Genomic DNA, 27,338 nt, shown 5'->3' with positions numbered 1-27,338 from the left:
TTGCAAAGACCCTAGTCTCGGCAGGTTGGTGGGCTATACTACTGATGGAAGAAATCGAAGAAAAATATGAAGCTGTGTCCATGATAGTTCCCATGGTAGGGGATAAAATGACATACAGGGTAAGAATTCACTCGCTGTGTCCCCCTCCCCCCTTCCCGCTTCAAGAAACGGTATGCAGTCATCAAAGTAGTGAAAACATCTCAAGATGATACTGCTCGGGGGGAAATCATGCAAAATATAAGGTAGAAATAGAAGAGAAGCCAATAAACAGGTAATAAAAGGATAACAAAGAATAGGAAAGAGATGGAAACATGCAAAGTTATAAAAATGAGGAAAAACGCCATATCTGATGCTCAGGAAAAAACCACACATGACTGAGGATATGCACAACTTAGCCGCCAATCTTTTGGATATTTTTTCATCTTTTGTTTTGCGTCTGGCTCAAGGCCGGCTTGGGATGTGGATATCATGTGAGTATCATGCAAAAAAGGGGCAGGACGCGGAGAGATAGGAAATAAAGAGAATGTCATCCAAATATTACAAAGTCGCGCCCAAATTCCGGCCATTTTCTATGACATGAAACATCGATCGTAACGTCTGGTCGGGGGCTGAAAGAGACAAAGGAAATAATAATAATAAAAGAAAAAAAGAAAAAAGAAAAAAAAAAAAAAGGAAAAAGAAAATCTCGTGTCGGAGGAAATTAGCAGCCCAGTGGCTGGACGCTATGTTGAAACAAGAGGCATTCGGTATTCGGCGTTCGTAGTCGGAATCGATCATAAGATTGGTGAATATCATGTCCGAAAATAGAGGGATTCGCACCATACGGAGGTATGGTCAATGGTTGTTCGAAGAAAGCCCGTTACGAGTGTCATCTCCGCGTTGCAGTCACACAGGTTATGAAAGTATAAAGCCGTAACTCAGGTTTCACAGATCATAACGGGGTTGAAAGCTTGGCGGTTATAGGCTGACAGGGGATGGGAGGAGACTCGAATCACGGTGAAGCCGGTCTAGTACTGTCTTGAAAGAAAAATCAACACTGTCGTTCTTCTATCATGTGCTGCGGGCTGAACGGCTCATAGTACGTTCTGGGCCGCTGCCTGCAGGGGTCGGTGAGTACGAACGAGGGCCTCCAAAAATATCAACATCGTGTTCTTGCAGAACAACAGAGTACTTAGGGTCACGAAGAAACTTCGGGACAGAGTCCTGCAATTTCACAAGAAAGTTAGCATAATTTCTAGGTGAAAATGAGACAAGAGGTGAACACATACACTAGACATCAACTTGAAAACTGATGTTTGAGCCAGTTCAAACAGATGTACGACCTCCTGAAGGCTCTTAAACATCGAATCATCGTCACCGACAGCCTTGGTCATGCGACTAGCCAGGCTGTTGCGCAGGGCGTGATCAATGTTTAGCTCACAAGGAGATCCAGGGGCCAGAAACGCGTTGTACAAGCCTAGAAACCTATTAGCGAAACAAAATATATAACGAATCGAAGTCAATTAAACATACCGTAGGCAGCAGCCAAGGTTTCCCGGACCGAGTCGACTTTGGTGAATGTACCGGTCTTCTCCGCCTTGTGGTAGCTGGAAGTAAATTCAGAGACGTCCAAGTAGAAGGACAAGTTCTCTTCGCAGAGGGAGTACCGGAGGAATTCACGGAACAATAAACGAAGAGCGGGGTCTTGCAGGATGTGTGTCAAGCGAGCATTGTTGGAATCGCGAGGCATGCCGCGGCTGTCGTAGGCGGTGCTCTCCACACGGTTCTTGTTATCACGGGCAATCCATCCACATACACGCTGGCCTCGATCGGTAATACAATAGATGGAGTACTTGGACGGTTGGAACAAAGCATTCGAGTCGGGGAATGCCTTATCGTCTTGAATCATGGTGATTAGGCCGTACTTGAGGAACAGCTCGGCAATCAAGCAAGTCTCTCGGCGCTCAATGGTGGTCGAACAATCCATCAACCAATCCACGGCTCCCTTTCCAGTAAAGGTGTTGTTGTAGACCTTGCCATCTAGCAATTTCCGTTCCCGAGCCATCTTCACACCCACCAAACCATTAGAGTAGTCGCTTAGCGAATCAGAATCGGAGGTCGAAATGCTGCTCTTAATGTTGGGGCCATCCTGTCCAGCAAAGCGGCGGAAAATCACTTCGATCGTGGCTCGGTCATGGGACAGCTTGTCAGAATCGGTATCCCGTTCCAGGTTCACTAATTGCATTGTGTTGCGGGGGGACTCCAGTACGTCCATCACGTGACGGGCAGTAATTCCATTCCGCTGGCAGAAACGCTGCAGAATGTTGATTCCCTTCGGTGTCAATTGGAAAAGAGCTCCCTTGAGGGGGAAAATTGCCAACGGTCTGCCATCAACCGCTTCGATGAAGCGAGCATCGACAAAACGTTGGCAGACTGAACGTGCCATTTCCTTGGCCATGGAGAAGGTGGTGGTTGTAGTGGTGGTGACAATACGTGACGGATCCTTCGGGTCGGGCATTCGGTTCGATTGGGAGAACTTGAGGGATCCCAAGTTGTTGATTGCCTCCTCGGAAGTAAAGGTGTGGTCATATCGAGTGAAACGAACACGATGCGAGTCCAACTTCAAGCTAACCATCAGAGTGGAGAACAAGTCCATGAAATCCTAAAGACGAGATAATGTCAGCTTTTCGATTGCAACTATGCCAGTATTTTCTCCAATGCTGGCTGTTTCCTGCAAACCTACCTTGGTAAAGGGGCGCTCATCTTCGGTCATGCGCAACAACCGAGATGATGTTTGGTGCATTTTGGGCGCGAGTTGCGCTGTTCCCGACGGGACAGAACGGTATTCTTGAGGAGGAGTAATTGGGCGCTGCAAAAATGAGCGACGATTTTGAATAGTCAAGGTATCGGCAAAGTCCGGTGAGATTGGACAAGAGAAGTCAGACAATGGCTCGCAAGAATCACTGTCTAATAGTGGAGGGGTCAAGGGGGAATGCTTGTAAAGACTTGTAGCAAAAGGAGAAGCGCGCAAAGAAGAAGGTTGACCGATTGACAGACCGGCCAGAGCACTTGTAGTCTTATGCGCAAAGGTGGCTAAAGAACGTCGATTGCGGCGGGAGATAGAACCGACGACAGATCTAGTGAAAGTGGAAGAGTTGAAAGGGGAGGGTTGATTAGTCGGGGAGATGGCAGGAACAGGAGGAATAGAATCAGGAACTGAAAGAGGAAGAGAGAATTCCCGGTCGTGGTTCACGGAAGGTAGGGTTGGCATTGAATGGTTTTGGGATTTGGGTGAACCAGACTTCGGGAAGAGTGTGAAAAGTGGGTAATTCAAACAAGGCCCACGATCTCTGTACACTAAGGGGAAAAGGTAAAATAAAACATAGATAATAAAAACCAGATAAATAAAAATGTAGAAGTGGGACACTCTTCCTTGGTATAGAGTAAGTTTTGAGGAGGGTAAGAATGGGGGGTTGGGAAAGTGGAAATTATACTATTATTTTTTTATAATTTTTATATTAAAATATTAAAATATTAAAATACCTTACATTTTTATAATTTGTATTTTATAATTCTATTTAATTCTTTACAAATAAGTTTAAAAGGAAGATACGGATGGAGGGGATAAGTACTAAGTAGAATAGAGGGGGAAAAGCAAGAGCGGGCCCCGGATAAAAAAAGTAGAATTAGAAAATAAAATATGTAAAATAGGAATATTAGAAATAAAATAAAATAAAATAAATACATTATTCTCATGAAGAATCACAATTCAAGCCTGTCATTGACCCACTTCTTGACCACGCGTGAATCCGGAAAGAGTTTGGTGTTATAACGTGGGCCAGAAGGGATTGCCTCATAGTGAAGATCGGTGTTCCCTTGTTTCGGTGCACGGTCTTCCATGTTCTTTTTAACCCTTTACTTCTTACGTTTAGTTATATTTTACTAGACTCAATAGTATTAGGAAGAGGAAGAAGATATAAAGGGAAAAAGAGATGGGAAAAAAGGAAAGAAAAAAAGAAAGAAAAAAAATAAGAAAAGAAAAACCTAGTCTATGATTCCACGACCACTGATTTCCCTTCTAGAACCCATGTTGTACCAAAACCAGTCAAGAATGACCGAACAAGTCCGAACGTGGTATCTTACAATACCATGTATATAATACAACATGAATAGTCACTGAACTAACCCTAAAGTAGTAACGCCCCTTATCACAAGAAATGTTGATCTAAATCTTCAAAGCTCCCACCACGTGGAATTCTTTTTCGTTACGGAGACCATGTTTAATGTCAACCTTATCGAAGTCCCAAAACTCCCGATCTTCCTCTATTATTCTCCGACATCTCTGCGACATTTATCTGACACAAGGAAATCCTGACATTATACTTTGTACTGTGTACATTGGATGTCCATATGTTTCACCGCCAAATCTCTCGTGTGAAAAATCAATTCAATTGTGGAGCCTAGCGCCACCTTTTCTTTGTTTTATTTTCTTTCTCTATACTCGTTTCGGCTAAGGCGGAGCCCACGTGGACAGAAACGACCTAATTTCCCCCAACCACTATCTGATTTAGTTTTAGTTCTGTCCTTTAGGGTCTAGCGGTTTATCTAGTCCTGGCTTTTAAAGTCTAGCGTGAATCACAATCGGGATATCAGTTCCTATGTCTAAAGCTAAGTACTCTTCTACAATTTCCAGCAGCCTTGGCAATTCAATCACTCCGTAGGTATTCATTAAATCCCAGTCCAAGAGGGGCTAACAAGGCCATCCTTTTCTTAGTATGCTTTGCAGCATTGGGACTAATTACTTTGCCATTTGAAGACACAAGCGATTGAGCCTCAATAGTGGTGCGATCTTCTATACCACTTATTCGCAATCTCAGAGTCTCTGTCACGCGCTTTATATTACCATTTTAGTAGTAGTCAGTTACCTACATATGGAATAGATCAACTCCACAATGGGCCGCCCGTTTCAAAGGATCTGTGAGGTCACTACCAGACACGTCAGCAAAACTCCGCCTTGGCAATTTCCCAAGTGGTCACGAATAATACTAAATAACATTGTAGTTAGTAAGAGAAGAAACTCCAACGTTGAAAGCGAGGTATCAGACGCTTTGGAAAGAACGTCAGTGCGACGTCCGAAATCCCTCTAGAATTGACTACACTGATTGGCTGAACCTTTGTTAATGATTCGAGATTCTATGCAGATCCAATGTGATACGTGGTACACGATACGTCACAAGGGATCTATCAAATTTCTCCAGCTCTTTTCCACGTGGCAAAAGTTCTAATGTTCCATGATAGTAGACTACTGCAACTAAAATGAAGATGCCCAGATGCATTGATAACCTTTGTACCTTTATGCCCGGGCAATTTACTGTATAAATTTTAGTGCTTAGTTAACGTGCTTACGACGACGGCGTAAAGGCTCTGGGAGCCGACCCCTCAACTTCCGAGGTCCCCATTGGAACACCAGACCTTGGAAGCGATAAAACCAAGTGTCTACTACTTAAAACATACTCCGTATTTTCTAGTATCTATTATTGAGCAACAACCTTAAACTACCTAGGCACAGAACAAATCCATGGATACTAAAGACGATCCCAGGTATAGTCGCTTCAGGAGCCATTTCTGTCCAGATCAAATGGGTTCATATCTGAAAAAAAAGGAGGGCCCGCTAGAATGTTCTTGGATAAATCACCATTCTGCCTTGAACTTGCGGTCAATGGAGACAAAAGAGCGAAAGGGCGAAATAGCGAAACTCAAAGATCCATTCTCGTAGCACTGATCGCTGATACACAGGCCAAGGGTTTGGAATTGATTAGCCTTTATTGATTCTTACCAGAATTCCATGGATCATTTTAGGTACGAGATCGAAAAGGGTAAAAATTGGTATCATTAGAACTTTATTAGTCATGGTATCCGTGTATGGTATCGGTATTATCATCTCTGACCGCCCACGCGACTAGGCTTTTGGGTTTGTTGGCCTGAACTGAACACCTTCATTGAAAATTCCAATATAAATATGAAATTATTCCTAAAACAGATTAGACGAAGAAAAATCAACTAATCCATTCCGGGGAGCAGTGCGGCTGAGATCGTACAAGAGCTTGTGAATCATGTCAATTGTGTGAGAAATGGGCTAACTTGCTTACTAGGCTCATTGCGGCTGCTGTGATCGTTGGTCTCAACTAAAATGAACGACCATACCACGCTAGGTTCTACAAGGCACATGTTCAGAGAGCCATGGACTAGAGCTCTGGAGAGTTCCTGTACCCATGCTCTCGTAGGACAAGCCCGTACCCGATCATCCACAACGAGCTCTCCCTTGCCTGTAGTTATCACGGCGAGGTAGCAGTAACCCTGGAACATTACTCGGCATAGGAATTGCATGTTCCTCGCGGAATGCAGCGTCCACCCAGCTCGAACGTTCGTCCGCAGGAATGTGGCTTTCGGCTTTGAGTTTCGGACTAGTACCATGGTCGGATACTCCTGCATCTCTTGACCTATATCGAACTCTCTGAACTAATTGCTTACTGATTACCGAGGTAGCGTTAGCGTGGCTCTGACCTTCATTCAGCCCCCTAATGCCAATACTCTGAAAGTTTGTGGCGCATACCTAATCAAGTATTATACCCCATCAGCCTATCTTTTTGATCTGCTGTAAGGAGATTATTTGCAATGCGTGCTATTCAAAGCACGATTTGACTAGTGGTGACAGATGGACGATCCTTCTGATCCTTGCCCCTTCCATATTACAAACTGAATCTAGTCTTTTCCCCCTTGTTAGCGTGTTCTATACCTACCTATGTCGGTATATATATTAGACTCCTAGAACAATATTTAGATTAGTTCGATCATCTCAAACAGTTCCAAAGTTGGCACACAAGTACCTGAAACTAATCAAGCCTAAATTCCACGTGGGAAGGTAGGTATGGGGTTTGGATCCTTACCAACTTGATAAGGACCCAACCAGTATGGTGGATATAGATGAGTTTAATGTAATTAAACCCAAATCCAAAGGCTTTTGCCATGTGGCCACGCATGGGCCATGGGCTTCCTCCCGTGTCCCTCTCCGTCCGGGACCTAGACCGGAACTTGAAGCCGGGACTTGAAGTCTGGACTTGAAGCCGGGACATTAATTACATGAAGTTTGGAATTACCATGGATACCAGAGCCTAAACACTTTTATTACTATCTACATACAATGGCATACGGAGGATATGTGAAGAAGTATGATATTCAAGTAAGAGTTACCCCAGTTCATGTACGGTTACCTCCAGTTAATGTACGGTCAAAGCTTCTCTAAAATGAGACCTATGTCGATCCCGTAAACTAGAGGGGACAAAAAGACTAGTCAGATAAGCCCGTCAAATTCCAAATACAAAATACCAAATACAGTAATCGGGACGTCCCGAACCGTAAAAAGACAGAAACCGTCACAGTACCAATCCGATCCATACGGACTTCTCCGTTAAGTGTAAAGATAATGGAAGAACTCATCCAAATAGATCACGTCATTGACTCTCTATCCACTACCATAGAGACTTTCGGAATTATGTTCCAAAGTTATTCCTATATATAGAAGAAAGGGAAAAAAAAATCGGAAATGTAACTATAAAGTATCTAGAACACAAGAGCCCAGACTTCCCCTTTTCCTTTCTTTTTCTTCGAAAGAGGATACCGTCCGAAGTATAATTTCAGATTCAGGTCTCAAATCCAATGTTCGCGCGTGGCAAAGCTCTGGCGCTAGAAACCTTCTAGAATGATTCTAGAAGACGCTAAGAGTTGGAGTCTCGCCCCACCACTCTGGGCGCAAATTAGCGATCCTTTAATTCTTACCAATCAATTTCTCAGGGTGGATTCTCAGCTTTTTGGTACTCTGCTCCGTACAAAGCTGAGACAGAGGGATCAATATGGAAAATAAGGATCGGTTCCTGAAACCCATATTTGAGACGGACTCTTGGCAGTGGGTATGAAGCTTTGCTGGTAACCTTTAGCCATGTGTTTTGAAAAACAATTTAATGTTAATGTAACGTTATAATGAAGAAAAATCATCTACTCGTGGAATAATGATCCTTTGAATGCACCTAGGTTAAGTAGGTAATTAGCCTCTATTCACCCTCCTTTGCCACGTAGCTCTGTATAATACCTTGATTTTGAAACCAACTCCACAAATTTCATGACACGGCTGGGGACCACACTTGTGGACGGGATAGAGAAATCAAAGAGGACCCCTTTCCTTCCCGAGGTCTTCCACGTGGAAGATCTACCTAAATTTGACAGGTTCTATTTTGGGGAGATTAAATAAGGACGAAAAGACCAAAAGGCCGAAAAAAGATATTATGAACGTTACTGTCTAGTGGCGCCCATCTTGATTTCTAGTGACTTGCATAAGAACCGAAGTGGATCTTGCCCATGTAGCTTTTTAAAGAATGTTAATTTTGGGACATTGAGTGTATACACGGAAGGTACTCGGTAGTGAGAATATCGAAATACCGTTAAATTCCGCGGAGGTAGTTTACTTGGTCTGTTTCTCCGCCCCGGGCACTTTCAGGGGTGGCACTGGTTATCACGTCCTTTGGTCATTTTGAACTTCGGATCATATTGGGTCGTTTGTTAGAAATGAATCCGTGTTTCGTAACCTGCAGGTCTCATGCATGCTGACTCTCTCGATTGAGAATAGTCGCCTGTCACTTGTTTGGGGGCCAGAAAGCTTGGAAACCCAGGCTTACCTGTTTTCTCCATTTTATCTACATTCCTCCGTTATTTCGTACACTTTGTACGGAGTACACACTGGGGATTATCACTGCTACGAGTATCTGCTGATTTTTGGTTTCATGCCCTTGGCAAAATAGTCAAACATCATACGGTCCACTCTCCGCCATTTAGGCTGTATAGGGTATAGGATTTGCAAGATCGGGATAATTTCCGCTCTGTGTAGCCTAAACGCTTGCAAATATACATAATCATAAGCATAGCTACTTTCTTGCTGTGATAGTCGCAGTTATGCATTCATAAAATGGATGGACGTCCTTAGTAGTCTTGGGTCTAACAGGGGTAGCGGCTGCTTAGTATGAAGGCGATCACCGTTTTCCTTGCACAGGCCCACAGACTACACCAACACACCCTGATCGACGTCTTGACTACTGCAGGACAGCGGAGAGGGAGTTAGCACTTGGGTGACGGCTTGGCAATTGGTACATATATATAGATTCTCGGACCAAATGAGCAAATGCACTTGGGCTACGGGCTCGCTATCAATTGCTATGGAAGTGTACGTGCGCATTCAATTTAGCACTTTTGATCCTGAATTATATACGTCTGTGTGTAAGTAGTCTTGGTCTTCTACTACGAACTGCTAAGCCCAATTCTGCAACAGAACTAAACAACTTGGGAACAGATCCATAATAATTCCGGTCGATATGCCATATTCATCTCTCCTCCGCACTCTGTTCAAGTTCAGTTTCCGAATTTTCGGTAGTAAATCCCTCAGCAGAGAAGGAGCTGCACGACAGTATCCACTTATACATTATATTACGAATCACCCATCTCCAGGGCTATTCGTCCATCCGTATGTACGTAAATAGCGACTGCGTACTCTCTGAAAGGAAAGCGCAACCATGAACGCCTGTATACTCCATACCTAGATAATGAAGCTCCATCTCCAGCTCTTTATAATGAGTATGGTGTAGATAAAAGAGGCTCATCTGAAACTTGCAAGTGGGGTTTATATTAAAGGAGACCTAGTTCAAACTAATCAGCACGGATCAGATTGTACTTGTATGCCGACTTCGGGACCGGCCTCGGATTCTTGAACATTTAGAGCGTGGAGTACTCTAGTCTACTATTAAGGGATAGTGGATAATCCATTCATGCTTCAAACATAATCCTGCCAAGGTGCCCACAGGTGGTCTTGAATATAGCAAATCTTCGACTTTAAACTTATCCCCTATAGTGGTTCACCCCTCCCGAGTGTTCCACAGCATAATAGATACTTCTAGGCAGAAACCAAAGCTGCAAAATCATCAGGAGGTGGACCTTTCAAGCTCTTAATAAAGAAGGATCAGCGATATCAAGGCATTTATTTTTCTCCCACATCCCGAGGTCTGGAAGGCAGAGGTGGCACTGGCCATCGCCGAAGGCATATACTACCTATCTATCTCCCGTCGTCTCATGGTCCGTTCTAAGACCTTCTCCCTTCAGGGCTAGGTAAATTACATAAGTTTAACTAGCTAATCTAAGAGGGCGGGGGGAGTCCTGATTCTTGTCGTTCCAAGTCATTAATGGAGTGTACTCCGTGAATACCATCTTGACTATCATTCTCTCGGATATTAAGCTGCCGCTAGGCTTCCAGGAGGGCTTCAGGAGAGCTAGACTCATCCTTGAAATATGATGAAAGGGTTGCTAGAGCTATTCCATAGAATTGTCGGCTCCGAGGCACCACCTTGACACTTTACCTTGTAGCTTGTCATATTTGATATGATTAGAGCAATACCAGGATAGATAGTAAATACTAGTTTCATGAGAAACCTTGGAAAGACAATATGATCTACATTCGGTACGTAGGTACGGAGTACAATCAGCCGAATTGAAGATTCACAACAGCCTATGTACCTAACCCCTGTCCTATCACCCGAAAGCCCCCTTCCATTCAAGAAACGGTCTAGGCATCAGTGGAGAAGACCAGATTAATAAGAAAAAAGCAGGAAGCTACCATGCAAGAAGTGCAGAAGTGTGGATTCCTGCAGCTAGTCGTTCTAGGTAGTTGATACAAAGGTTACCTACTCCCTATCCGGGTTAATATCCACAGGAGCTAAATTCTGAATAGTTGTTTGGCTGTTTCTTCTACCACGTTGCTCCACGCTCAAACATCTTCCCACCTGCAACTGCATGTTATTTCGTAGTCTCGATGCAACTGGAACTCGATAAACCAATGACTTGGAGCTGTTCCGCGATCCCATACATATACTCTGCATACCTGGGCAATTAGAGTCTGCAGTAACTAGCTGCGTAGGTAACCAAAGGACTTCTTCTTTCCAAGGTTCACTTCTTTAGTTGATCAAGACTGAAGCTAGTCCCGGAGATCTGGGATAATGAACTAGACGGACTTTTCTTAATACCTATGACCTCAGAAGTTGCATATCCTAACAAGGTGTCCCCGAGGCCCGATTTTCAATCCCGAGGTCCACGGGTCTCCTGTAGGGAGTAGTATGCTCATCGGCGGATCCGCAGACTACAAGGCTACCTAAATACTTAAATACCTATGTACATATGTACCTATGTACCTATGTACCTATGTACCCAGGGCTAGGTATCAGGTAGATCACAACAGCCCCTGGTTGCCACCCTCCTGCTTTTGGATAAGAGTTTGAGAGACATGCCATATAGCATGATGTCCCTTTTGACACATGGCGAGAAAACATTCTAGCCAATGAACAGTAACTCCTTTCCATGTTGTGATTTTAGTTGTGTAACGACACCTCACTTTTTTTTTCTCATAATCCCTATTGATCAGAATAGATTAACTCCATATCCATAGCCTAAATGGCCGTACATGTACGGTTTCACTTGGATACATAGGCAGAGAACCTTCTTGCGCATTAGGTATTGGAGACGTTCCTTTCCAGGCTAAGTGCCGAGTTCTATCTAGCCTTGAACATAAGATACCAGACTGGAAGTCATGTGCTGCACATGTGTGTCACCTTATTTGTTTGCCAAAATCTTGAAATCCTCGCTTTTACCATGTGGCCCATCTGCACATGTGTACCACGCAGTAGATCCTTACCCCCGCACTCTACTTTCATATACCTAGCCCCTTTCAAGGTTCTACGCCACAATCACAGTCTATCCTACAAACAGCTTGACATTGCTCCATCCAATCCTCGGAGTTCTTGGCATGCTAAACCGCATGTTAACACGGCAAGCTGCAGGACGTGAGACAAGGGTGGCATAGATCATCGATTCCTAAACAAGTATAACTTAAAGTTACTCCATATGCGTTCAACAATATCGAAGGAGTACGGAGTAGATCGTCATGGTTCCATTACTATTCTGCACGGGCATCTAAGGTTACTTACATACGAAGGCCGCCTGCCTAGTGATTATCGGGATTGACTGCAGGGTGCGTAGAAGCAAACATCCGACATCGAAAGCCGGTTACAGACTCTTAGGTAACTTTTTATTTCAACTTGTCTAGCCCTGGCTTATGCTCGAAGCTTAAACCGATGGCGGGGACGTGCTTTCCCTGATGTACCTTATGTCATTTGTGATCTGTCAAGTTTCATGCCTAGGTAGCATCGAGTGGAAGAAGAAAGAAATTATACCAGGTCATCGGTACTGCCCAGATGTTGGTATGCATGATATTTTTTGGTTTAGATAATGAATGAGGCTAATATTCTACCAAGGAATATGATAAAGGATGTGATATAGAAAAGGATATAGGATATATGAGTAGGATCAACTGTCGCGCCACCACTGTCCTAGTGAAGTACTCGAGCCAGCCATCTCAACGACTTCCTCGAAGCTCATCTCCACCCGGAACATTTGCCCATCAGCAGTACCATTTCCACTACCAACTGGGGTGACCAATCCCCATATCACCAACTTCTCCCACGATTCCCTTGCCACGTCTCGGCCCCAGATACGACCGGGGGTTGCAGCCGCACCAGACACCGAAGCAGATGTCTTGGCGGATGTGAGAAGCCGCACATACTCTGCATAGGCGGCTGGGAAAGAAAGTGCCAGGGGAGATAGGCTCTGGGACTGAACGCCATCGTGGCCTGGGTCGAATAGAGCTGCGAGGCGTGTTGCTGCGAGTAACAGAGCCAGTGGTAGTGATGAGGGGCTGGATGATGAGCCGCTAGATGTTGAGAACGGAAGCGGAGCTGGGTCGGGGCATGCGAGAGTTTGGGTGACAAAGCTCTTTGGAGTAGGAATCTGGAATGCCGCTGTGTCGGATTCCTGGCTGCTGAGGTAGAGTTCGCCAACGGGGATTAAGGCACTCGTGAGAAATTCCTTGACAGATTTGGTCTGGTTGAAGATTTTCCTCAGATAGTATTGGAAATCTTTGTCATTCCACAAATGCTGAAGGAGCAAAATGATTAGTTAGGCCGTGTAAAATCAAGGTGGATGGAGGCTGTTTTACCTTTAGGTATAGGTTCCACCCTTGAAGCAGCGTTTTCCAGCCATTTGTTTGCAAAATAGTAGTCTCATAGCCAATTGATTCTGCAATCTCTAAAGCCTCGCCATCCTCCAGACCCAGGCTCGCCATACAAATGTCCGAGAATATCTCGAAAGTTCTAGGAAGTGGGACAAATTCATATCGGTGACTAAAACGACTCTTGACACGCTTCTCTAGCATCTCAGTGACATCAACTTTGGTGGTGAGTCCAATCACGGCGATTGGAGCCTTCCGTGACTGAGCAATATCGAAAAGATTATACAATAAAGTCTGTCGCGGGTGGGTGACAAATAGATCAAATTCATCCAGAAGAATGACGATGGACTTGGCTGCAACCGAGTCTTTACTCCCAGACGCCCCAAACAACTCCTCTGGGTGGGATAGCAGCGCCAACAGAGTTGCCATCGTATCGGCATAGGAACTGACCTTTGCAGCGTCATCTTCAGTATGGGTCTCACGACCAAGTTGACGCCACATCTCCCGTAGAGCCAAACGGTCATCTGTGTGGAGGAAGCCGTTCAAACGGACAACATGGAATTCACTGCCATGTTGTTTTGAAATTGACGAGATAATCGTTTCCACCATTGCCGTTTTCCCGCTACCCCGAGAACCAAGAAGAAGCATTGAGTTACCTTCTCCCAATGTGACCGTTTGCTCGATCAAGTGGTTGACTTTTTTATATTCGTTCTCGAGGCCTTTGAGAGGGATCTGTCGTTTCCCCGACAATTTTTGGAGAACAATGTTTGACAGAGTGCGCATTTCATTCTGCAAGCCACCATTGCAAATATTTTGCAAGGTTTCGACGTATTCTGGGAGTGGCTCTGTAATCAAAGCATCCTCCTGCACGCCCGTTTGATACTTTTGAAGGGTTTCCTGCAGCTGGAGATCAACAAGTTCATCGAGACCATCGTCATCCTCCGGCGAAGGCGATTGATCCTGAGCCTTTTCTTTAGTGCGCACATTACTTGATCTAGGTTTCACGGTGCTCCTCTTAGATCTTGTTCTTGCAATTGAGGCCGTGGGTTGCGGTGACTGATCATCAATTTCCATATCACCTTCAATAGAATCCCCTTGGGGCGTTTTCACTGTTCTCGTTGCACGTGTATTTCGGGGTGTAGCAGCCGCTCTCCGACTCAGCATCGGAGTTAGAACCTCGTCTTCAAACCTTTTAGGTGCTTTACGCTGCCGTACACTGGACCGCTTCTTCGCAACTTGGGCTTCCGCGCGTCGGGCCTCGTTTGTGTCGTCCTGGTCTAGTGTGTTTATTCCTTTCGCAATTCGACGTCGCGATGGTTTTTCCTTAGGACCACTATGATCTTGATCTTCGGAATCGGGTTGGGCTTCTGGAGATGATGTTATCGAGTAGATATCCCCGCCGTTTTCCATTTCAATGTCTCCATCTTCATCTTTGGTAGGCTCCTCGAAAACACGTCTCCGTTTTGAGAAATGGGGGCTCATGGTTGTATTTAGATTCTATAATCGATAGAATATAGATGGACCGTGTGTGGAAAAGTGATGCGATGAGCCTAGGATCTCGAACAAAGCTTGTGTTGTATAGAAGGCTATTCTCGATCAAGGTTGTGTAGTCGTAAGCGATCTATTCTGGGACGCGCATTGAACGATTATATCGGAAGAAGGTAGGAACTCAAGTATTCCAAATGTTTCAAGTTTACCTTTCCAGGTTTGGTCGAGCGACTATAATTGTAGAGCAACTATTGATGTTCCGCAACAAATGTCCTCGATCTTGTTCGCCTGAGGCCAACACCGGACGCGAAGTCAGGTGATCGTTAGGAAATAAGTTACGATTTGAAAGATCTTGGTAAAATACAAGGTTGATCTGATAATACTGGCGTATTGATGATATTCGCCGGCCTTCTAAATTGAGGGATAATAGGCAAAATACTTATATAGTTGCTGGAAACTTAGTAAAGCGATTATAAATTACAGCAAGTATTCGACATGGAAAGCAATGAGACTTAGTACAAAAGATTAAAAACACCAAATCACTGATTTCAATGTTTCCATCTCAAAGCTGATAATCTCTTGTCGGTCATCATCCATCCGTGCCGAGGTTCGTCAACTGAGCTATGCGGGGGTGAAGAACAATCAAACACCTTCATATTGTTCGCGAGGGTCTTCTTTCCATACTACCTCACATATACAACATTCACAATGGCAGAAAACGCCATAAGCCGACCAGCACGAGAATTGGACGAGTTCGAGGATTTCGTTTACGAGAAAATAGGCCGAGCGGGCATGGGCCTGGGCAACAAACAGGTAAGAGCACATATTAAAATCGCCGTTCTTGAATGTAACCAACCATTAATCTTACACACAGCATTGGGACTTCAATGCGCGCAGTTGCAACCTGCGCTTTGAATCTGCAACCCGGGGACCCCCAGCCAAAGTCTCATTTCTTCTCAATATTATTCCGGAACTGAGCAACCCCATGGACAACTTGCATGGCGGATGTGCAGCAACCTTAATTGATGTCTTGTCAACTTCGATTCTTCTGGCTATGTCAAAACCTGGCAGATTTGCGTTGGGTGGCGTGAGTCGCAATCTCAAGACGACCTATATTCGGCCTGTGCCAACCGGGTCGGAGGCTCGGATTGTATGTGAGGTGATCCATATTGGCAAAAGGCTGGCGCTTCTCAGGGCAGAGATACAGAGAGCAGATACAGGAGATATCTGTGTGGTTGGCGAGCATGAGAAGGCAAATACGGATCCCGAAGTCAACCAAAAGATCTGACTACGGCGATTCTTCCAAGTCTCTAGCATGCATTCTAAGGTTATTAGAGCAATGTACTTTCCTGTATTGATATCGTTACGTTGCGAGCTTCGTGGTTACAGAATAAGATGAAAGGACAGACATGTACTCTGTACGTATATATTTGCGCCAGTCACTTGATTGACCGAACGGAGCATTTAATAGGAGACTGAGAGAAAAACAAAAAAGAACAAGGAAAGTCAATCATGTTCAAAGAACTATGGTCAAAACGGCTGGAAAAGATTCTGCTATCGATTTAAATTAAAGAATCGAACCATTTTTACTCCTGAGCAAGCGACTGGCCCTCTCGGAGACCCTCAACAACCAACTCCTCGCCAGTGGCCCGGCGGTACACATCTCGCACATCAACTAGAGCACAGAACGATTAGTTAAATAAATAAAAATTAGAAAGGCAGCACATACTGGTCGTGGTCTCAAAGTGAGATGTGGCATCGTAGCTTTTCGAGATGAAGACATTGTCCTTCTCGCCGTCCTCGAGGGGCTCGTAGAGCGGGATCGGGGGTCCCATGAATTTCTCCTCGATCTGGCCCAGACGCTCAAATCCGGCCTCAAGCTCCAGGTGGTTGTTGGTATCGTTCTCGGCGATTGTCGAGACAATGGCGATGTAGTAACCCTTGGGGCAGACGTTGTGTGCAGACGAGACCATTGCGATGTAGATATCTACTTATGTTAGTGTCATTTCATTTGTTAGAAATCTATTTTACTCACCGTGCTTGCGACCAATTTGAGACTGGGGAATTATCAGCTGCAGTGAATCGCTGCCATCGGTCTTGTCGATGGGGTGCTTCAAGATACAGATAGCCTTGAGCAAGTATCCAGAAACCTTGACATTTCCGGGGAAGTAAGAAGGATCGGCAATGATCTTCTTGGTCTTGGTCTCAAACTTCATTTCAGTCGTGTTTTCATGGGGATCCTTCATGGTAGCCTTGATACCAGAGATCTTTCCACCCTCGTAGAGGAACTCGTCGACATCGGTATTAAGCATGTAGGTACCGCCGTAGATAGCAGACAGGCGAGCGAAGCCCTGGGGAAGCTCTCCCAAACCGTAAAGGGGGTAGATGTAAGGAGACTTGCCGTAGCGGGCCATAGAGTTGACATAGAGACGGATACGGTTAATAGCGTCGATAGCCATGCCGGGCTGGGAGATGTAGCTGTCCTCGGGGTAGAGGGCCATGGAGTGACCAACGAAATCACGAGTGTTATCTTCGAGGCCGAAATTGTCATAAACCTCCTTCATGGTGCAGCTGACAACGGCGAGACCTATGTTATGTCAGAGGTTTTATTCAGTTGTAGGGTATGGACGGCGATTACGAACCCTGGTGGGTAGCAGGGTCATCCTCCTTGAACTCGCCAACCCATTCGAGGAATTTCTTGGCTCTACGCTTCTCAAAAAGGCCCATAAGAGAGGAACGGAGGGCTTCACCAGCGTCTGAGGGCACCTTGGCGACGGTCGCCTTAGCACCCTTGCCTTGCTGCACATAGCTGCCAGCGATCTGCTTGAACTCGAGGTATCTAGTGACATCGGTGGACACCAAGATATTTGTCAACTCTCCGTTGGCCATCAACAGCTTGGGAACCAGATCAATGTTCCAGTCATTGACTCGTCCGTATTTCTTCCAAGGCTCCTCGCCGGGGGCAACATTTCCGTACTTCTTGAACAGCTGCAGAGAAGATCAGGTCAGTATGTAAGCACAATCGTCAGGGCAGTAACCGTACAGTTTCGATGTTGACGGAGGCAGCCTCTCTGAATCAATTATTAGCCATTTGTACGCGCGTAGCGGGGGGAGGAGCTGGGAGCTGGGAATTCCGTGACGTACCCTCCATAGTGGTCGTTGCGGTCGATGTGCAGGACTTTGTTACCCTTGACACTCAGGACACTGATGAACAGTCAGTACAATTTCTCATCAGTGAATGTGCCTAAGAGTCAAGCTTACCCAGACAACACACACTCGGTCAAGCCTTTTAGAAGCTGGTCAGTATTGTAGAATCGCGGGGTAGCAAGCAAAACATACCAGTGCCGAGCACAACGACATCGTACTCTGGGGCAATCTCATCCATGATGGGTAAAGTATTAAAGGTTATTGAAGAGGTAGATACAAAGGGTAAGTCAAAAGACGGAAAAAGGGAAGAAGAAGGTTCTCCTGGTAGCTTGTCCCCGCGGATCAACGAGCGGTAAAGAAGGGGAGACTATTTGACGGCTCCGACACTAGTGACTTCTTTTTGACCTTAATTGGTTTCTTTTCATTTTTCTAGTTAAAACCCCTGATTTTGAATTTAGGTAGACACCAGTTCTATATCTTTGATTATCCCTTTTTTCCATAGAGCCCCTTTTACCTCAGGTAAAAGGGTTAGTTACGGACGGGATCCCATAGAGTAGGTCTAGCCTTCAGCTGTCAACAGAATAACTTTTGATCGAAAGTTGTCTTATTTTACAAGTCGAGAATAAACAGAAACATACAATTCAAACTATTCCTACATATCGTGGGCCGATTCCAACGATTTCAACTACACTTATTTGGACTCGGACTCCTCCACGAACTCCTCCACGAACGATGATGGTCGGGCCCCTTTCTTAAACAGACGTTCAGCCTCCTCCCAAGCATACCAGCGCTCACGTAAAACATGCTTGATGCTGCTCTGGGTGCTGCGGATCTAGAGAAACAGAGGCTTTGTTAGCATACAATAGAACCGAGGAAGGGGTAAGATATAAAGCAAGTGTGTAAAGGGACATGTATCTAATGCCATGATAAAGACATTTCAATATATTGGACATTTGATGGTATTGGAGGAGGGGGTGTGTATGAGTTGTAGTGATATTTCATCACTGTAAAGACATTCAACAAACTTACCGCATCGTCCCGCAAGCCAGCTTCGTGCTCTCCGTATCCAATCTTCAGGCGATCTCTCTCCATGTTTGTGCTGGCAATGCGGTTGCGCTCTTTGCAACAGACCCACCACAGCTTTTGGAGATCGTCCCAGCTCTTCCCACGAAGCTCTTGGATACCCCATGGACGGCCTAGTTTCACGATCAGTACATATATAATAGGGGGTAATCAGCTGGTATGGAGTCGGAATCCACTCACCGAAGTTCATATCGGTCTCGGGATTACCCAGTGCCTCGTGGGTCGGGGGGAAGAAGGCCCATAGTCCGTGATTGGGGGTTTGGGGTCGCGGCTGAGCTTTCTCGGGAGAGACGGGTTTGGGCAATGGGTATTTGGAGACAGTGAGCTTGAATCTCGGACCAGTGCGGTGAATGGCTGACACGCCACGGGTTCTGTTCATATCTCGTCCAGCGGCCACTGGACTCGTAGAGAAGCTTGCGATTTGGGTGGATCGGGCAATCGAGAAGTGAAGAGACGGGGCCAAGTATGGCGGGGGTAGCTCGGCGAGAGCAAGACCCCCGTATTGGGCCAGACGAGTGAGAGATGGTCGATGCATTGAGGCGCTTGAATTGGGGATTCAATCCAGGTCGGGTTGACGGCTTCCTTTTTTTCGTTCAGAACGGACAATTGTCACGTGACTGGAGTCTCGCGGCAACCAAGTAGTTCCCGAAGTCTTAACTGTTGTCCCTGCTACCATATTTCTTAAGCAAGTCAGCATTTTTCAAATCCCATTATTTCAGATTCAAACAGCTTTGTTTCAAATTGTTCGTGAGTCTTTTACTTCATCTCACTACAGGCTATTCCAGTAACACTGTTCAGCATGGCCTGTGCACGTCATCCGCGCGTCTAATCATCCAATCGATCCACTCCACCTCCAGAGTATTGCCGCATCAAGTCGAAGCCTGTTCATCTGACAGATTCACTCTTGTTGTGATATTGATATTTTGCCTCTGATAAAGCTCAGATCCTGTCTGAGATTGAGTTCTTGCCATCTTTAACAACCATTCAACTATGAATAGACCAGGTTCGTCGATTTCTTTATACCCCTCCAAGTCCTCATCCGCCCTACCACCAGCGATTGTGTTTGATTCCAAGTGGTACTTCCGAAATGGGAGTGTGTTTGGATAACGAACATGCTCCTTGACTCAAGAATACCCCGGGTCCATATTTTGGTGGTGCGGCAGATGGCTTCTCAATTAGCGACCGAGGCACATTTTGGGATTCAGGGTATTCCTCTACTGCCCTAGAATACATGAAGTTGGTCATGAGACACAAAGATGATGCTAACTCTCTCATTCTTTGCATTAGGACCCGGTCCACAGCCGCTACGAGGCATGTCCGGATTCCCCGCTCAACAGCCAGCTCAGGCTCGGAATGCGATATTGACATCTGCGCGATTACCAAATGGAAAGCTAGGTATAACTACCTTTTTCCTTGACAATTGAATCGGTTTTTCGGGAGAGACATGGCTGGTGCTAACAATGAGTTTGCGGTCTAGGTGGCGCTGCTAATTGGAACTTGAACCTTCCCGGAACTTCTACTTTACAAAACACTCAACAACGAACAATGGGAACCATGGGAAGCTTTGCGCAAAGTCTTGGTGGCTCCCAACCCGCAACATCACTAGATCTCTCGTAAGTTATGCTATATTCACGTGATTATTCACGTCGTTCATTCTGATTTGTTCAGTTGAACTATCTCGAGGACTGACATCGATCTCTATTAGTGAATTCCCTTCCCTTTCAGGCGCAGCACAGCAATCACAATCCCAAAATCCAGGACAACTTGTGTGGGCCAATGCTAGCCAACGAGCTGCGCAGCACACTCCGGTTCAAAGACAGCAACACCCGGCCACAACACAAGCCCCCTCTCGAACCTCCCAAGGTCACGATGACATGTTCCCTTCAGGCTCACAGTTTGCCAATCGACTTGATGATTTCAGAAATGGTGCCCAAGGCATCAGCGGCCAGCTAGCGGCGGGTAGCCAGCCCCAGACAGGCAATATCGACGAGTTTCCCCCTTTGGGTCGTAATGTTGCCGCTGAGCTTGGACAGGATCGCCGGACATCCATATTGCAAGGTACTGGGTTTGGAAGCTACAATTCGGGTATGTTTGCATCGCTATCCAGAATTGAATTGAAGCTAAACGCCATAGGTATAGGAACTTCACGTTCACCTGTGAGTCAAGGCCCTAACGGAGGTTTGAGCCAAGAAAAAGAAGTAAGAGCAGAAACGATCTTATTGCATGCATCATACTGAATAAAGTCACAGGACTTGAGCAGCACCCTGATGTCAGGTCAACGCAACTTTAGCGACTCACAATTGCAGCAACGACAACAGACAAGCGGACAAGATATTTCCGCGGTAACTGGGCAAAGTGCAGAGCAACCGCCTTTAGCTCAAATGAGTGAACTTGACCGATTCGGTCTGGCTGGACTTTTGCGCCAGATCCACAGCGAAAGCCCTGATGTTGCCAGTCTCGCAGTAGGCCAGGATCTTATGACACTTGGCCTAGACTTGAATCAGCCTGAGTAATTTCGTCCTTTCCATCTTAATTCTTTGGCATCTGCTAACGTTCTCATTTGATATAGACCTCTGCATACCACCTTTGCGTCACCATTCGTTTCCTCAACGTCTCTCGTACCTCTAGAGCAGGACTTTTCCCTGCCCGCTTGCTACAATGTCGCCAATATTCAACCTCTCCAGTCACGAATCCCCGGTTTTGCCGACGAGACATTGTTCTACATTTTCTACAGTATGCCTCGGGATATTATTCAGGAACTGGTCGCAGAAGAGTTGATGGGACGCAAATGGCGTTATCACAAGCTGGAGCGCTGCTGGTTGACTCGCGACGAGACATATCCTGGCCCAGTGGACGTGGAACGGGGCGTGAGTGAGCGTGGAGTTTACCTTCTCTGGGACCCCACCACCTGGAAAAAGATTCGTGTATCTCTCCCATTTCTCTCAAATTTGATTCTGATTCAGATGCTGACCATTTGTCTTGCAGCGCGAATTTTGCCTTCGCTACGATGATTTGGACAACCGCCTTGATCTGGGTCGAGGTCTTAGTCGACCGGTTGCCTCAACACAGTCATAAAAATGACATGAATTAGCTCACGCCATAATGTGGTTGATGCGCACCGGCGTTTGGTTCTTGACTTTCTGCAATATGTGGTCGATACAACATTGCTGTTTGGGGGGTGGCGCCTTGATGTAACAGGGATCTAAATGGGCTTAATGGGAAGCCCTAACATGACTTTTCAATCAATGGCAATGACCTCGGGATGATTGTACCAGTAATAGACTTCGTAATGAAGATCTAGCTCTACCTTCCAACTCAACTTTACCGGGGCATGAAGTGCTTCTAAAGACGGCCTTGAATAAGGTCTATTTCCCTCTTTAGACAATATATTGAAAAAATCTTCCAAGCTCGATTTTCATAAAAGAGAGACTTCCAACGTTGAAAGGTTGCTAAGATGAAATAAATCCTCCAGGGCTACACCACCCAAATAAATCGTCCTCGGGTCCGACTGCCTAGCTATCGAAGCACAACTTCTCACATATCAGAACAATCCATTGACTTGTACAGGTTCGCTTGGAGAGTCGGAGTTGGCCGAAGCCCATGCTAGCAATATCTGCGAGGTCATCACAACCTTGGAAATCCTTCTTCAATAGATTTATGGACTTCTTTAGACAGGTTATTTCTGTTATGACAATTTTCGAGGCGGATCCATGGATGCAAGCATCTAGGCATCAGGATCAGAGTTACTTGTACCTAGATAATCAGAGAGGGATTTAAAAAGTAGGGAGTCGTACTAAGTCAACATCCATAGATTAGAATTACCTGAACCTATATAAACCTGAGGGATCTCCCCAAGATTTCCAATACCAAGGAATAAATCACCCACCTACGAAGGGCATTGGTAGGTAGCGATTCCAGGAATTCGATTAGAGGTGGCGACACAGCCTCGATTGTTGCGAGTAAGATATCAAAGGACGAGAGATTGATCGCAGAAGCACGATGGTCAGGGAAATATCGAAGGAAAAAGGGAACTTTGAAGTCAGAGCTCTGTTGCTTTGGTGAGCGGATGCAGGCCCAGATGATGGTGAAAATTCTTGAATCTCACAGGCAGCAGTTCTCCGAGAATAAAATCTATATCTCAGGCTAAGAGCGATAGCTGTTGGTAATTTCTCTTGTAACATATGGAAACACAAATTATTGACGAGGGTCTACAGTGCGGCCAAGTTGCTGGCGCCGAATTTGTTACCCAGTCTGCAGTCTGCAAACTATAGAGGGTAGAGTCCATGTCGGGATGAGAAGTCATGATAGAACTCCCTCAAGTTTCCTGTTGTAGCACCCGTGGACTTGTATTTGAACTTCTTCATCTGGTTTTTGGAGATCTTCTACACACTTCATTAAAGTTCTTTTCTTGTGAAAGATAGAAGCAAAATGAAGGAAATGGAGAGAGACACATGTAGGAAGTCCTCACGTTTTGGGTAGATCGGCAATTCAGATCATGCTGCCTTATCGAGGTTTGGGCGATGAATGGGCCAATCGATCAGGAATGGTGGGATGATCACTAATGGGTTTCGTTCCATAACCTTAGAATGGAGATAATTATACGAAATGTATCGCGATCGTAGTCTTGTACCCACTGGCGATTCCTGAGAGAGAATGATAACGTTGATGAGGATAGTCCATTGGAGATATAGGGAATATATGGGAGAGAATAATGAAGGATGTAGAAATAGAAGTTTTACTGCATTTCCAAAGTTATATACCTACATTAGCACAGAGATGAGAATGGAAGCCATAGAGTGAAGTGAACTTGGAACCTGGGGAATGAAGTAAATTATCCCGGTAAAATGGCACTTGGGAAACGAAGTGAAGTAACTGCCCAGGCAGGTGATATTTTGAAAAGCTCCAAGGTTGAGAGACCTGGAAGATCTCCCTTTCTCCGTACCATGTTGACCATTCACCCAATACATGGTAACGGCTTCACCAGCGCAGTTCCCTAGTCGAAGGTGCAGGTCATATGGGATAAGGTCACGTTTCTTCGTCATCCATCCTGGTGCATGGGCTTGACGCATATCAATGAAGATCCGAGTTTACGTTACGGTTGAAAATCATTAACCTACCACTCCGGTGTGGTTTGCTGGCCAGGGAGTAAAATTCCTGAACTCTCAAGACCTGCCCAACTGAGTCATGGCACGACTTGATGTGGTCCTCCAAAAATGGGGTTACATCCAGCATCAAAAAGAGGAGGGTTCTTAAGCAATTGTGTTTTCAGGTACATAACGTCATATTTTCGCGCATTATCATATAGATGGTTCCATAACTCAGTTGGTTAGAGTGTGGTGCTAATAACGCCAAAGTCGAGGGTTCGACCCCCTCTGGGACCATGTATCTTTTTTTTAACTTTTATTCCACTACCCGTTAGCATATAAAAATGACCAAATGCAAAAATTTCAATTTCTCACACCTTCAATTGATCATCAAGCTCTACCACGATGTCTTTAGATAATAAGGATCAGAATGAATTTTTGAGGGTATCAGCGTTAGAACAGAATTTCTTAAATTGCGCACAAAACACAAGATCATCACATATTTTATCCCTAAAACAGATCCATATTTACATACCTCCTGATGTTTAAACATCAATTGTATAGCTTAGTCAGTTACTGTTACATCAGGGAAGCAATGAGCGCTGAGTATGTATTATTGGAAGTTGAAGTATTGTTCCACTAAGCGCGATGCGACGCCTGCCAATCTTACATCCTCGCTGGGCTAGTAACCCAAAACATTCATCGGCTTAATCTGGCCCTCTTGTTCATTCCTCTGGAATAAACTCTGTGCGATGCACCAAGCGCTTGCGAATCTCTTCCTGGGTAGGCTCGCAACTCACAAGATTGATCTGGTGGATCCATTCTCCTTCTGCTTTCTTCTTGTCCTCTCGCAGCTTATGGGGATCTTGGATTCCAGGAGCTGCAGCAACTCGATCGGGCTTCACGCGAACTTTTTGCACGATGGGATACAAGTAGGCAGCGGTTTGCTTGTCGTCGTTATTATTCGACTCGTAGAAGGTGATTGCGTAATCTCTTCCTCTCTTCTCGTCATTGTGTGCTATATCAGCAGTGCTGACAGTTTGCGAAGAAGTAACGTATCTGCGAACACGATCGTAGCGGTGACATTTGTTGCCTTCAGCGTTTTTGTGGGTGTAGAGCGATTCATCTTCACGATTCGGGTTGTTGGAATCCAAGCTAGTACGAAGTCTTTCCACATACTCAGGCTTTTCGGGAAGGTAAAGATCGTAGTCAAATGGAAGAGCACCAGGGTCGGGGTAAGTGTTGGGTCGGGACTTGTGAAGCGCCGCCTTAGACGCATGTTCTTGGCATGCGAGTTCGCTAGGAGCACGTGGTTCGAGTAGAGCTATGTCCATACGCTTGTCCCGCTTTCCATTCAAAGCTGGTGCTGGTGCTTTATCAAATTTGATTTGAATGAATCCACCAATATCGGTGAAGCACGACAAGTCGGGTACGACGGGGAAGAAGCCAACCGGCTTCAATCTTGAGTTCGAGGGGTGTATGGGAGTAGCCCATGCGTCATTCTCGGCTTTCGTGACAGGAAGACCACGAATCTGGCTCTCTGTATCTTCCCCTAGGTGCTTATTTTTCGGGTATGCGAGATCAAATCCTTTCTGGACGAACTTTTTGATGTATTTCGGGTCCTCCAATTGGGGATTTTTTGTTCCTTTCCTGGTCGCCTTAGGCTTTGCTTTGGCGGGAGCGGCTCCGCCACCCCAGTCTTGGCCCTTGGAAGAAACATGCTGTACGCGACGAAGGAAACTGACTTCCAAGTGCTTCGTCGCGGGGTGGCGCAGTTGGTCGAGTGTCATTAGCAGCGGCAAATCGGCAGGATCTATCAAATCAGCGGCGTTCGTTTGGTATTCCTGAGCCATGATAGCTAAAGTCTAGTTAGTGAGCTGCGTTGTGGCGTTTTGAAAGATCAACTTGCCACTCTCATCGCCTAAATGAAGACCCGGGATACCGACGAGGTCAATTGGCATACCACCCTCGGCATCAACATCAATATTTGGCTCCTCATAAGCGGCAAGATCTTCTCCAAACTCTGGCGTAATGAAACGTTCTAGACCCGAGTGGGGAATCTCGAGAAACTTTGGCGGCATGTTGGGAGGAGGAAGGTCATTGCGATAGCGAAGGGATGCAATGTAATCCTGGTGAAAGCCACCAGAAGACTTGGACTCTTTAGATTTGGAAGACATGTTATCTTCAGATTAGGATTAGAAACCCCTTTCGCAATCGTAGCTTTTGTTGGTTGGGTCGATCGGCGATTCAAGTCGTGCTAGGCGCGCTGAGGGGAAGGTCTGAAATGATTATACCTAGTTTAGTAACTGGTGTAAAAAAGATTGGCGAATAGAATCGAACAGATAGAAAATAGAATTTCACTTGGAGAATGAGGATGTGTGAAAGATGTCAGAGAGGTGAGGTGATGACTGTCTGCGCTAATTCCAGCTAATTATTTTGCCTGTATATACCGCCTCCCAATTATAGCCATTTGCACCATGACCACGTGATACAAACGTGACATCAACAGCATTAACTCCGAATCCAATAATCATCCATTAGAGGATCCTGGATCCTTCCAAGATTTCCAAGGTTATTTATAAATAATTTTCGTAGCTCAGACAAGGGCCTACGACTCAATTATTCTAATAGCTGCATAGAAGCTGTACACTTGTAGCTTCCAAGGTTGTTTGGTCTTGATTCGAAAAAAAATGATTTATCCGTCTGTCGGAGGATGATGATCTTGCTACTATATACGCGTTTGGTCGCGTTTTACTCTAAGTCAACTTTACTATGGAATACGAAGACGACCAAGGTTATCCTTTTACCAGCTCATCTATAGCTCCTTCTTCGCCAATCCGATCATCTCCGCCACTCATTGACCCAGGAGAACTTAGTCTGGATGAAATGAAGCTGGATAGTAAGCTCAACACGGGTTTTGAGCCTCTTAAGATGCCCTCTTTTGATGCGAAGACTGATCTACCAGACGGGATTCATATAAGCCCTCTGAGCTTCTTTTTACTATTCTTTACACCTGATATCTTCTTATTACTATCTAAGAATAGTGATAAGTATGCAGCAACTCAGGGTGCTGGAGGACACGCACTGGGGCTGTAAAGCCTGTAAAATTCCCTTATGTAGGCGTGATATAAGGCCTTGTTGGGATCGTTTTCATGCTGTACGCCAGCCTTTAGAGGAGAAAGGTGTAAATAGATAATAAGCTAAGCCTATTTTAGCTTGGCTTCTGCGTGGTAATAATAAAAATGCCGTGTAATTCATGTTTTTGCCAAGGCGCTAATGGTTACTATTTTGATAGTCAAGGGGATAATGTATATTTAATTGGCTAAGTAAACTAGCTCTATTTCAGACTAGTGTCAGGCATTATTAAGGCATTAAGGCATTAAGGCAACTAAAATACACATACA

At 45.3% G+C, this 27,338-nt stretch overlaps 8 protein-coding genes across 8 annotated transcripts; 2 read left to right on the top strand and 6 right to left on the bottom strand.

Moving 5' to 3' along the window:
* Positions 1–1,050: 1,050 nt before the first annotated feature.
* flbA (developmental regulator FlbA) lies at positions 1,051–3,250 on the bottom strand (the record flags this gene model as incomplete). Its single annotated transcript, XM_057202984.1, has 4 exons — positions 1,051–1,203; positions 1,269–1,456; positions 1,513–2,641; positions 2,723–3,250. The coding sequence occupies 4 exons, from the start codon at positions 3,248–3,250 to the stop codon at positions 1,051–1,053; spliced, it is 1,998 nt and encodes a 665-aa protein (XP_057067057.1).
* Positions 3,251–5,882: 2,632 nt separating this feature from the next.
* Positions 5,883–6,453, bottom strand: N7495_000313 (uncharacterized protein; the record flags this gene model as incomplete). The annotated part of the gene is made up of 2 exons (XM_057202983.1): positions 5,883–5,965; positions 6,129–6,453. The coding sequence occupies 2 exons, from the start codon at positions 6,451–6,453 to the stop codon at positions 5,883–5,885; spliced, it is 408 nt and encodes a 135-aa protein (XP_057067056.1).
* Positions 6,454–12,432: 5,979 nt separating this feature from the next.
* Positions 12,433–14,614, bottom strand: N7495_000312 (origin recognition complex subunit 4; the record flags this gene model as incomplete). The annotated part of the gene is made up of 2 exons (XM_057202982.1): positions 12,433–13,059; positions 13,121–14,614. The coding sequence occupies 2 exons, from the start codon at positions 14,612–14,614 to the stop codon at positions 12,433–12,435; spliced, it is 2,121 nt and encodes a 706-aa protein (XP_057067055.1).
* Positions 14,615–15,328: 714 nt separating this feature from the next.
* Positions 15,329–15,908, top strand: N7495_000311 (PaaI family thioesterase; the record flags this gene model as incomplete). Its single annotated transcript, XM_057202981.1, has 2 exons — positions 15,329–15,433; positions 15,495–15,908. 2 exons carry the CDS (start codon positions 15,329–15,331, stop codon positions 15,906–15,908), a joined length of 519 nt encoding a protein of 172 aa, XP_057067054.1.
* A 298-nt stretch (positions 15,909–16,206) lies between these two features.
* On the bottom strand, positions 16,207–18,005 carry N7495_000310 (secretory pathway gdp dissociation inhibitor; the record flags this gene model as incomplete). The annotated part of the gene is made up of 8 exons (XM_057202980.1): positions 16,207–16,295; positions 16,350–16,607; positions 16,656–17,207; positions 17,263–17,608; positions 17,664–17,691; positions 17,765–17,824; positions 17,882–17,906; positions 17,960–18,005. 8 exons carry the CDS (start codon positions 18,003–18,005, stop codon positions 16,207–16,209), a joined length of 1,404 nt encoding a protein of 467 aa, XP_057067053.1.
* Positions 18,006–18,458: 453 nt separating this feature from the next.
* mrpl4 (mitochondrial 54S ribosomal protein uL29m) lies at positions 18,459–19,385 on the bottom strand (the record flags this gene model as incomplete). The annotated part of the gene is made up of 3 exons (XM_057202979.1): positions 18,459–18,599; positions 18,797–18,963; positions 19,031–19,385. The coding sequence occupies 3 exons, from the start codon at positions 19,383–19,385 to the stop codon at positions 18,459–18,461; spliced, it is 663 nt and encodes a 220-aa protein (XP_057067052.1).
* A 455-nt stretch (positions 19,386–19,840) lies between these two features.
* On the top strand, positions 19,841–21,925 carry N7495_000308 (NOT2/NOT3/NOT5 family protein; the record flags this gene model as incomplete). The annotated part of the gene is made up of 7 exons (XM_057202978.1): positions 19,841–19,943; positions 20,099–20,245; positions 20,519–20,935; positions 20,984–21,048; positions 21,100–21,359; positions 21,420–21,774; positions 21,836–21,925. The coding sequence occupies 7 exons, from the start codon at positions 19,841–19,843 to the stop codon at positions 21,923–21,925; spliced, it is 1,437 nt and encodes a 478-aa protein (XP_057067051.1).
* Positions 21,926–24,659: 2,734 nt separating this feature from the next.
* Positions 24,660–26,111, bottom strand: N7495_000307 (uncharacterized protein; the record flags this gene model as incomplete). The annotated part of the gene is made up of 2 exons (XM_057202977.1): positions 24,660–25,792; positions 25,844–26,111. The coding sequence occupies 2 exons, from the start codon at positions 26,109–26,111 to the stop codon at positions 24,660–24,662; spliced, it is 1,401 nt and encodes a 466-aa protein (XP_057067050.1).
* Positions 26,112–27,338: the final 1,227 nt, after the last annotated feature.

The sequence above is a fragment of the Penicillium taxi genome (genome assembly GCF_028828555.1).
Source record: "Penicillium taxi strain IBT 34144 chromosome Unknown utg000001l_segment0_segment0, whole genome shotgun sequence".
NCBI lineage: Eukaryota > Fungi > Ascomycota > Eurotiomycetes > Eurotiales > Aspergillaceae > Penicillium > Penicillium taxi.
This window is presented reverse-complemented; position numbering and strand designations above follow the sequence as displayed.